Source organism: Atta cephalotes, assembly GCF_000143395.1.
Source record: "Atta cephalotes unplaced genomic scaffold scaffold00043, whole genome shotgun sequence".
Classification (NCBI taxonomy): Eukaryota; Metazoa; Arthropoda; class Insecta; order Hymenoptera; family Formicidae; genus Atta; species Atta cephalotes.
Window position 1 is genome coordinate 1,302,952 of NW_012130107.1, and position 11,678 is coordinate 1,314,629.

Consider the following 11,678-nt stretch of genomic DNA (forward strand, 5'->3'; position numbering starts at 1 on the left):
TCTCTCTTCTCTCTCTCTCTCTCTCTCTCTCTCTCTCTCTCTCTCTTCCTCTCTCTCTTTTGACATAATCGTATCTCCGTGCGACTCAAAATACGAACAATTGCCATTTGCCGACTTTTTCGCATCGATATATGTATTCTACGGTACACTATGCACGTCTAGTTCAAAAGCATAGCATATACTTTCGATAATTTTTCCACAGCTTAGCTTCTTCTAGAGAATAATTAAAAGATTATGTAACGAAAACATCATACATTTACATGAAAGATTGTTGTTTTGTTTTTTTTTATGTGATTAAACTCGTGACATATTATAGATACAGTTTCGTTATCATTTAAATTCTGGAGAGCGTTCATGGTACGGTAGATAGTATTTGTGATTTTTGTGTGTTGGACGCAGAAAACTATCGACTAGACACCGAGTACGAGAATCATCTGATCTACAAAGTGGCACTGGTAATAAGAAGAACTCTCCATTTTCAACGAATAGAATATCAATGTTGTGTTAAACGTACACATGTCCCCTCTAATTAAATACGATAAATAATATTAAATAAATACAAAAAGATTTATGCTCTTGTCATTACAAATATATTTTTCGACAGCATTAAATAAAATCGAATTGAAAAAACATTAATTAGTTATTGATAATTAATGATAGATTATATTATGTAATTGTGAGTATAATATGTAGATATTATAATTTGTATCCCTTGATGACCTATTATTGTAATTGTTTTGCAGTTAATTGTTTGATCAAGAATTAATTTTGCATTGATTCTTGAAATCAAATGTAAATATATATATAATTATATTCAAAGGAGTTTAATAATGCTTTAATGAACTATGTCATAATTACTACAATCATTTTTTTATTCATTATATCAAATTCAAAACAATTCAAAAACAATTCATTGGATACATTATATAACATTATTGCTATGTAAATGATCAAACAGAAAGACTTTCTTATAGAAAAAACTTACATACATATAATTTTTAATCTCAATTTATTCTTTTATAACTATTTTTATATGATATATTTGAATTCAGAATATGACACAATAAATTCTGTGTAAAATATAAATGTACTGAAGATAAAAATTAGATTTCTAAAACTTGTTCACTTATAAAATTTTATGACTAAAATAAAAATAAAAATAATTTCACTGCTCAGATTAATCTAATTTGATGCATTAATCTGCGATTGCAAATAAACATACAAATAAATTAAATAAAAATTAACTCGATATCTGAAAAAAGTTATTGTACATTAGAGGTGGACATTTTGAAAAATACAATGTAGACTTTAAGCTTTTTATTTTAAAGCAGAAGTGCCTGCTCTGGCTGTCTCTGTCGCTGCATGAACATTCTTTTTGCAAAAGAACACTTTTTTGCTTACGCTTAAAATAATCTTATACATCACAAGCCTTCGTAACCGCTCTTTTATGTGCATTTTGTACATATAATGTATGTGTTAACGCCCTTGCGATTTCCAGATAATCTGCAACGACTATCCTATATTTCAGTTTCAGTTTGTGAACTCCTTCCTATCGCTGTTTTACATCGCCTTCTATCTTCAAGATCAAGAGAGACTCAAAGAGGTGAGGATTTAACTTTCCTGTAATATGTTACAACAATATAAGAACATAAATTTCCGTTTTAGCAATTGGCGGCTCTACTCATAGCTCGTCAAGTGATCGGTAATCTGAAGGAATCCGCGGTGCCATATCTCATCGAGCAACTACGGCTAGCACGGCTGAGCTTCGAATTGTTCGGGGCTTTGAGTCCTAGCGAGGCACGGCCACCTCCCGGTCAGGAGGGTGAAGAGGTACAGGGTGGTAAGGACACCGAGGAGAAGGACGAACGACCTGACAGCGGCAAAACGAAGCAACCGCGAAACGTCAGCCAGGCAGAATTGGAGAGTTCCCTCTACAGAGTAGGGCATCCCACTAATTCTCTACTTAGTGACGTTACGTTCAAGGTTTGGTCTAGATTTAGCCAATAGATTTTTCGTTTTTCTGGGAACACTACACCGCACACGCATATCGACCTTCGAACCACTCACAATTGAAAATATAATGTATATAGTGTAAAAATAAGGAAGACTTATCAAGCAACTCTCTATCAAGATTATGCTTAATAGATGTTTCAGCCGCCCCGTCAAGGTCTCCTTGAGTTTCGAGGGTGTTATATAAAATTGCGAGTGAATCGAACGCGTCGTATCGTAAATCGACTCATTTATCTCGCCTAAGACCTTTCTATCCATTCTTTTCAGACTGCACTCTTCGCATTCTATATTGCATGACGACTGAGCCAAACTATTAATAGCAATATCAATGTCACATTGCATTTGTAGATCGTTTCTTTTTGCAGAATTTTAATGATTTTTATCCCGTTTCACACCCATTCCATCAACGACGCACAGGTATCGACCAGGAAGGTAATATCACATTCATCCTTTAAAGATCAATCCTTTCTGTCACAAACAATCTCGATTTTTCTTAAAAATGCAAAATGTATAGTATAAGTTTAATAATTGAATTATTTTTTAAATGCATTCTAGCGATTATTAATCGATCAAAATATTACTTTTTTATATAAACTCCAATCTTACTAAATATTTATACATTAATAAAAAATAATAATAGTTTTATATTGTTCCGAATTATAAAAAAGTTATAAAAAGATCTTTCAGCTCCACGTATTAACTTTTTAAATAAAATATTTACTAATACATCTTTCAATACTACATATTTTTTAAATGATGCAGAGTGACCGAAAGGAACAGAACTCTATGGTTTATCACGCAGATGCATCCTCGTGTTCTCAACTTGTATTTTACCAAAGTTTAATTTTCTTTAATGTGTGCACGTGGATTCACACCCAAAATACGATAAGTCAAAATACTTTCATTATTCAAAGACAAAACTAAATATATACATATAGATGTATTTTATTAGCATCATGTTAAACAAACATTTTTCTTAAGTTGTTATATTTTAAATGAATTTTTGCATTATTTATTTTACTGTCAAATATTGACAATACATAAACAATATATTTAATATGCAACAAAACTAATAAATCTTATCTTTTTAGCATTATATATGTAGATATTAATATATATAAAAATATATATAAATATAGTCTTTATATTTTCGTATAAATAAGCAATAAAAAATAATTACTTTTTCTATATATAGCGAAGTAAAAGTTCTCACCAAGAAATATACTACATTTTATGTAATGTAATTTATAAAATTAATCTAATAAGAATATCTCTGAGTAAGTTTTGTAATTTATATACAAATAACTTGTAAAAAATATATATAATAATCACAAAAATAATGTTGCCTAAGCTTAATAAATAATGATTTTCAATTTGCAGTACGACGGGGCGTTTTCAGAGCATTTGGAAATGTTATCACAACTGGGATACGTCTGTCTCTTCTCGTCCGCATTTCCATTAGCTGCGATGGCCGCTTTACTTGGGAATTTGCTCGAATTACGTGGCGACGCGTTCAAACTATGTTTTGTGCTTCAACGACCTTTCGGGCGTAGGGTCTCAAATATCGGTACATGGCAAGTAAGTGAAGAATGATTTTCGAACGTTCATAATATACACAAATGTAAATTTGAAAATAAGCTAGCAAAATAGTTAGAAAAAAATTTTAATAAATATTTATCACATATCTGATTTTACCTTATCTAATTTAATCTGATTTTACCATATCTGATTTAATCTTATATTTATATTTAAGTTGTATTAGTTGCCTTTACAAGTGCTCAAAGTATTTATTTTAGGCTCTCTAATGGAAGCTCTCATAATATCGTAAGTGATCTCTATTAAAAAGTTTTATTGTGATTATCAAAACAAAAATAATTTATCATCAATTTTTTTAATGAAATGCTTAAGAAAGATTATCAAGTATACAATTAAAAAAGAAAGAGATTTGTAAGATTTAGAATTGATATAGAATGATTCATATATTTTCATTAATATATTCTTGTGTACTGATATGTTTGTACAGTTCTATGCGCATCGATGGATTTTTTTCCAAAAAATAAGATCTTTTTTTGACATAAACAAAATGTCATTTATTAATGCATAATATATATTCTTGTTATAAGGGATAAAAGTTATAAGGGATTAAATGATATATGTAGATATATGCAGAATAATCATAAATTGAAGTTAAATAGAATTAAAGTTAAATAGAATGAACTTTTCTTTATATCTTTGCATGCCAAATCCATCTACGAAGTTCGGAAATACATTGTAGACAAATATAGTTCAATCAATAATTAATTTTGGAACTTTGATAGAACGCCATGGAGGCAATGGGCTTGGTCGCTATTTTGGTAAACTGCGCTCTAATCGGATTGAGTGGACAGGTGCAACGAATGTTTCCGGAGATGTCAGCAACGCAAACCATTTTACTAATCGTGGCATTGGAACACATCATGTTCGCTATTCGATTTGTGATTATTTGCGCGATTCCCGATATACCTCATTGGGTCGCCACCGAGATGGCTAAAGTGGAATTCTTAAGACGCGAGGCAGTTCGAAGGCTATCTTCGACTCCGTCACCGGAACAACAACCAACAACAGTGATAGGTACTTAATTCATCTTTATCTCCGATGCTCATCAGTGTACACTACCTACCTATCACCTAACACATCGAAGTTATTTTATACATAGAAAGATTTCGTTGAAAAGATCTAAAAATATTTAGTTAAATACAAATCTGAAAATAATTGTGTTGGGCCATCAAAATAATTAGATAAGAAATGATGAACAAAGTGCTGCAAAAAGTTTTGATATTCTAATAACCAATTTATTCTATATAATTATTTTAATGATCTAACAGCATTATTTTCAGATCTATAGCTTGCTAAATTTTTAAATATTTCAGCAAAACTTTCCGTATATGACTTTGTAAAAATTGAAATATCTTCATATCTCAATTTTATCTTTCCTGATCCAGTGGTTTTTACTATCTGCTTTCTAAATTACTTGGAGTGGACTCTCACTTTAAAGAGATGATATTTCACTCTTCAAAGTGAGATTCATTTTAAAAGCTTTAGAGAGTGTCCATTCGGTATCCTGTTCGCGAATGATCTCCACTCTAGCAGCACGAAAGTGTTAATCGCTTTGCCTGTCGCATTATATCCTTCTTCCTACCTTCTATTAATTTCGCTCGAACTCAGGGAGATTCGTGGTGAGTCCAGCAGACGGAGAAAGCGAAGAGCAGATGCTTTCCGATCGCGCCGCTTATGCGTCCAGTCAGGCGAACACTCCGACTCTGGCTTCGACCACCACTCACACGCCAAGTGGCCCGACAACACCGAGTGCCGCGTCGGTGCCGAGGATCGCGGAAACACCACCTACGGCTGGAACCCCCGGCAGCGGTGGAAGCAGTAGCGAGACCAGTCCGTTCTTACCCGAGAATAATTCCAACGTCACCCGGGACATTCGTAACACGCCGAGATGTTCCATACCCGGAGGCGAACGAGGTTTGGTTCATCACATACACTGCGATTTTATATAAGAAAAATTTATGTAACACTTAAATCATATGGTATACAAGTAATAATTAACACGTCGTCTGCTACGATTAGATCGATTAAATTTTTTTTAATTCTTATAAAAGTTAATGCCGTAAAATTTTGACATAAGTAGAAAGTTATTGTGTAATTCAATAATTCAATATTTCTATATCCTTTTTACTTTATGATTTTTAGAGCCTTGTTTATTATCAGATAAATAGTTAGATAACAATGTAAAATAAAAAGTATGCCAACAAACAATTAATATTTTTCATGTTTAATTATATTACATAATATTTTATTATTATGCCTATAATAAAATTCTAAGTAACGTATAAGATACAAACTTTTAAAATTAAACTACTCACTTCAATTGTTGTTGGAAAGATGTGAAATTATTATAGATAAAAGTCTATAGATAAAATATAAAATTGCTAGGCAGACGACGTATTAATCATAATCTTCTTACATCATAGTATCAATGCCTATCGCAAAAGTTCTAGTAAACCGTGCGAAAAATTTCATTAAGCATAAATGGTCGCATTGATGAAAAGTTTCTCAGTAGGAAGACGCTCGAGGGAATGGTTAAGCAACGAACCGGAAGCGTCCGGTACCAACGATCAATACAGCCATCATTTGACTATCGGACCACACGGCGGCGTCGATTGGGTACGTCGGTTAGGTTTAGAACCAGGTGGACGAAAATCGAGTGATTCCGAAATTAGCGGTGCCGCTGCAGTGAGCGGACGGGAGGAGGAATTAACGTTGCACAGGTCAACCGATTGCATCGTCTCCAAAGAACTCGCTTCTTCTTCAGACAGCGATCTTCTCAGGTACAAGGAATAAAATATATTCCATACATCACAGATCATTTCAGCAATATTGCAGTAACATTGAGAATGTTATAGCAATTTTGTTGTAAATTTCTGCGCTGGGTACATACTATGACTTTTCTCTGATTAATATTCCGATTACACGTCTATTTTATTGATAGCTTTAAATATTTTTTTTATTAACATTATCTCTAACAATATTATCTCTAACAATAACAATATTTTTCTTATATATATCCTTCAATCGTTCAATGTTATTCCTTTTTATTTCTAAAAAGTTTTAAAGTGAATCGCATTCTGAAAAGTGAAATCTCACTTTTAAAGATTAAATTGAGTTCTTTTTCAAGACTGGCTCAATTTTCACTTTTTAGATTGTAAGATTCCACTCCAAAGAATTGAAAGAATATATTTCGGTGCTAATACATTAGTTTCTTATTTAAAGATCGGCACCGCCCTGGGTAGCGGCTCATAGAAATCAGAAGTTCCGCTTTTCGCCCGAAAAGGAAAAGGAACGCGAGAAAGTGGAGAAGCAACAATATCACCAACAGCAACAACAGCATCATCAGCGGGAAACCCGAGAAACCCGTGAAACCAGAGAAACTCGTGAAACGCACGATCATCGAGCGAGCGAGCGGCAGTCTTATCTTGCTGAAAAGGAGAAAGACTCGAGCGGGCTGTCGGATTCCAGCAAGACTATCTCGAGTCAAGAAGAGGAAAAGCCGACGAAGGAAGAACGGGAGGCAAAGAAGACGCGCGTGAAGCAAAGCCTGATGAAACGGGCGCGCTCAGTGGCGATCTTCTCGCTAAAGCTGAAGGAACGCCGCGCACGGGAAGCCGAACTTAAGGCCAAGGAAGCGGAAAGGGAGGCCAGGTGGCAACAGCCGCAATCGTGCGTCGGCGGCGAGCTCTCGTGCATCCCCATAGAAAAGCTTATCTCCGTGGACGACATCGCGGCCATGGAAATGCGTCGGCCGAATCATTAGCCGCTTGATGACTCATCTTTCTCACACTTTTGTTTCCACGCTACGTAGAGAGCCGTTCGCGTACCGCGACACGCGGATTTCCGCAACCGACGCGACGCGCGACGGTGAGATCACGTTCTCCGTGTATTGAATCGCGACGGAGAAAAAAAAAAGATCCTGACGGGCCGCGTGCAGGTACGCGTTACCGGACGAGAGAAAAAGGCGCACAATTTACGAATACATCACAGACACAAGGATCCCATAGACGACATTCCGTAGACATTACTCCCGATACCGCTCTCTAGATCCAGGGCATCGAACCGCAATTTCTAGTTCGGTTCGGTTCCGGAACGGAGTGCGGTACATTTTCCAAGATTCTACACGGAAAAGGGAATCTGCTAATAGCTATTAAATGTTGAGTAATTTCATTCAATATTTGATAACTATTACAGATTTTTTTTTGTGTATGCAAATAATGACCATGATAAGGACTGAAAATCCTTAAACACGAATTTGCGCAGTTTTGCACAACATCGTGGCTAACAGTACGAAGCTTTAAATATAATTATCTTTTTTGAAGAGAAGGAAAAATAAAAATTTCGCTAATTTATAGCGGAATGATTTCACGGGAGATTGCAGAGTATTAATTTTTGAACAAAAAACAAATTTTACCAAAAATTTTTCCAAAAAAAAATCAATTAGATAATTTTATGAGATGGAGAACTTTATTACTAATTTTCTAATTTCTACTAATTTCTACTAATTTCTAATAATTTCTCAAACTCCAATTTTTGCAGAGATTTTAATTAGATAGATTATCCTCGAAACACATTAGATAGCTGAAATTAATCTATCGCATTGCGTAAAATCCTTATTATAAATTTTATTTTCGAAACGCTTTAACGCGCAGTTCCGAAACCGAACGTATTCATTCCGATAATTTTAATTTCTTTTCGATTCGATGCTCTGCACATTTTCCTAGCCTATTATAGGTCGCTCGACGTCGTAGATCGTTGAGCTCCAAATGTTCTGTTCGTGCCGTCAGTATTCTACGCCGAAACAGAATTATCCTCGGCTGTGCTCCATAACGCGCGTGTAACGGAATCCTGATGAACCCGACGATTCGTCGCGGAATAAAGAAATATACCGAAAATCAACTGGAATAATCACGAAGATCTCTCTCAGAGAAGAAATGTATAATGTATCCGATTACACTCTTGCTGAATAGCGAGCCGCTGAGTCGGCGCGAAACTCAACGAAAAATTTTGAAGAAGGAAACTTTGTTGTTGTTGCGGTAATAAATTGTTAATTAATCTATAAAATTTTAGGCATTAATGGATTAAACAAACTTTTTGCTAAATAGATCTCTACGAAGGCATATCACATTGTCGAGACCATCCGCGTTGTCGCCTCTCGAAGTTTCGTGTCTTCGTCCCCTAAAATCGGACATGTAATATGAATGCAGGATGAGTTCGCGGCCACGTGAAACTCACCGGCAATGAGATAATGAGTTAAAAACCAGTCAGAGTGCATGGCACACGCGAAGCTCTTCGTCCAGACACGAATTAAAGGATCTAATGATCGTTTTTGTATATAGCGAAAAATGTTACGCAGAGATTGTAAAATCGGTTTCCATGGCCTAGCCTCATGTCCCCGTCCGCGGCTGAACTTTAGCGCAGAGTTGTTGAGTATTACACACGAATACATGTATACATACACACATACAAAATAAATATAGATACATGACATTTTATTACATTTACCAATTGTTAGCTTAGTATTTATTAACCATTAGATGCATCCACATTGAGCACTGTTGAGCAAACCGATAATCGCGTTGTACGTAGCGTACCCTTCGGAAATTTGCGAGACACAAGTGCATTAGATGCAAAATTGATAGATTAGCCGCTTTTCGTAAAGGCAGGTCGGAATAAATTCAGCCGGAAGCATCTGTGTTTGTTAGATGTTTTGTATAAAACAAGAGAATTGAGCCAATAAAATATTCTACAAAATACTAATCGCATTCTTCTTCTCTTTGTTCCAAAGATAAATGTATATACTAACAGCACACAATATATACTTTCCATACAGCATAGAATTTGCAACAATATCGCTGCAAAATCTCTGCAACATTGCTGCAACATGCGATGTTGCAGCAGTGTTGCTGCAACTTTTGTGCAACATTTGTGCTGCATATAAGAACTTTATCTGATAATTATATAATGGTAATTGCTAGAAAATTATTTAAGCAATCTTATCAAAAGAAAAAAGAAAAAATTATACAAGAATTAGTTCTGTTGAAATTAATGAACTGACCTGTTTCCATTTTCAATCCGTCCGGATGCATCCAGATATTTTATTCTTGTTATTCACGAATGTTAAATAGGTGATTTGTCTTTGTTCTTGTAGACTGCATTAAAACTCCCTTTCTTACTTTCGACAATATCAAACATATACCTTTCTCACTTTAAGTTCCAAAAATGTACTCAGCCACAGAAAACAAATGAACTGTGATGATAGAACTATGGATAAAACAATATCTAGATACTCTAGATACTCAGATGATGATTCTAAACACAGCCTAGTTTTGCAACTATTGTAAAATTCTTTAATACGATTGGTTTATATATTATTTAGATCCAGTGAGGAACTAAGAACAAAATCAATCATATTAAAGAATTTTATAACAGTGCAAAGCTACTTTTACTCGTATTCATAGTCAGGCCTTATATTATATTTAAGGCTTCTTTAAATTTACCTTTAGATACTGTACTTTTTTATTTCATTGGTTGCTGAGCATCTAAAGATAAATTTAAGGAAGCCTTAAATACAAAGTCTGACTATGAATACGGGCATTTATCTGCTGAACGCAGCCATTTAAATTGAGGGTTTTTAGTAGGAACTGGCGCATGCGCCTATATAACCTGCAATGTAGCAGCAAGTTCGTGACGTGAGATCGAAAATGTTTCGTTCTGTTACACGTGAGTTATTTTACCAGGAATTATATTAATTGCCATTAAATGATCGTTCCAATGCTGACATACTTTAAACATAATATTTAATTCCACATCAAATAAAATTCCGCATACATCTAGACCGCGGATGATCGATATCGTTTTGAAGCAAACTTCAATTTTTGCTCACTTTTCGTTTTAATCTCGCACTATTGCATAAGATTGCACTCTGATATACATCATAAAACTTGATGCGCATTTATTTATTTGCATAGTTACATAGTTTATTTCGAAATGTTTCGACTGATTAAAATGCCGATCATAACCTTCTCAATGCATTTAAGATAATATTTAATAAAAATTTAATTATATTTAATTATTTGTATTAATTATTTTACATTTTATTTCTCTTTATTTCTTTTTTTTTATAGATAATGTCCCTCAGGGACTAGTGTGCCTGGTGCGTAATAATGTAGCAGCATCAGGACCTGTTACTGCTGCTACATTGAAGGTTCAGACAAAAGACATGGCTACAGAGACATCAGTGCAGGAAGCAAAGACTCAGCTGCCAGAGAAACCGAAAGTCGAGCCATACAGTCCTTTTCAAAAGCCCGGTAACATGGCAGAGTATGCCTTGGCCAGAGCGGATGATTTATTAAATTGGGGACGTAAAGGATCGCTATGGCCAATGACTTTTGGTTTAGCCTGCTGCGCCGTGGAGATGATGCACATCGCTGCGCCTAGATATGATATGGACAGATTTGGCGTGGTATTTCGCGCCTCGCCACGACAGTCAGATGTTATTATAGTTGCTGGCACTTTAACGAATAAAATGGCACCTGCCTTAAGAAAAATCTATGATCAGATGCCTGAACCCCGATGGGTTATCTCCATGGGAAGTTGTGCGAATGGAGGTGGATATTATCATTACAGCTACTCAGTGGTTAGGGGTTGCGACAGAATAATACCTGTGGACATTTACGTACCTGGTAAGTTTGTAATTATAGTTATATTCTTCTTATTTAAAAGAGTATATGTATAATACATATTTATATAATATAATATAAACTTTCAATATTGTAGGTTGTCCCCCAACAGCTGAAGCACTATTGTATGGTATTCTTCAATTGCAGAAAAAGATTAAACGTATGCAATCCACACAAGTTTGGTACAGGAAGTAAAGTACCTGATATTATAGTAAAAAATGTATAAATTATTAAAAAATTGTATGATAATTGATAATTAAGCAATAGAGGAGTTGTATATCATTTAAAAATGTGATTATCGAAATAAATCACATTTCAATAAAAATAAATTTTTTTTATTACCATACATCAGTCTTGTTTACTTCATATGTACATTTATTTGATTAAAAA

At 34.6% G+C, this 11,678-nt stretch overlaps 2 protein-coding genes across 2 annotated transcripts in view; both read left to right on the plus strand.

Annotated features, from left to right (window-relative positions):
• The window catches only part of LOC105622344 (anoctamin-8-like), a 19,928-nt gene extending 12,559 nt beyond the window's left edge, over window positions 1–7,369 (plus strand). The window contains exons 6-14 of the mRNA XM_012203762.1: window positions 348–455; window positions 1,529–1,603; window positions 1,666–1,983; window positions 2,428–2,442; window positions 3,391–3,588; window positions 4,329–4,620; window positions 5,215–5,520; window positions 6,119–6,386; window positions 6,829–7,369. Coding sequence (XP_012059152.1) covers window positions 348–455; window positions 1,529–1,603; window positions 1,666–1,983; window positions 2,428–2,442; window positions 3,391–3,588; window positions 4,329–4,620; window positions 5,215–5,520; window positions 6,119–6,386; window positions 6,829–7,369 — 2,121 coding nt within the window. The remainder of the gene's footprint in view (window positions 1–347; window positions 456–1,528; window positions 1,604–1,665; window positions 1,984–2,427; window positions 2,443–3,390; window positions 3,589–4,328; window positions 4,621–5,214; window positions 5,521–6,118; window positions 6,387–6,828) is intronic.
• A 2,923-nt stretch (window positions 7,370–10,292) lies between these two features.
• Window positions 10,293–11,607, plus strand: LOC105622294 (NADH-ubiquinone oxidoreductase 20 kDa subunit-like). Its single transcript, XM_012203714.1, has 3 exons — window positions 10,293–10,329; window positions 10,734–11,291; window positions 11,386–11,607. The coding sequence occupies exons 1-3, from the start codon at window positions 10,311–10,313 to the stop codon at window positions 11,481–11,483; spliced, it is 675 nt and encodes a 224-aa protein (XP_012059104.1). The 5' UTR covers window positions 10,293–10,310; the 3' UTR covers window positions 11,484–11,607.
• The last annotated feature ends 71 nt before the right edge of the window (window positions 11,608–11,678 follow it).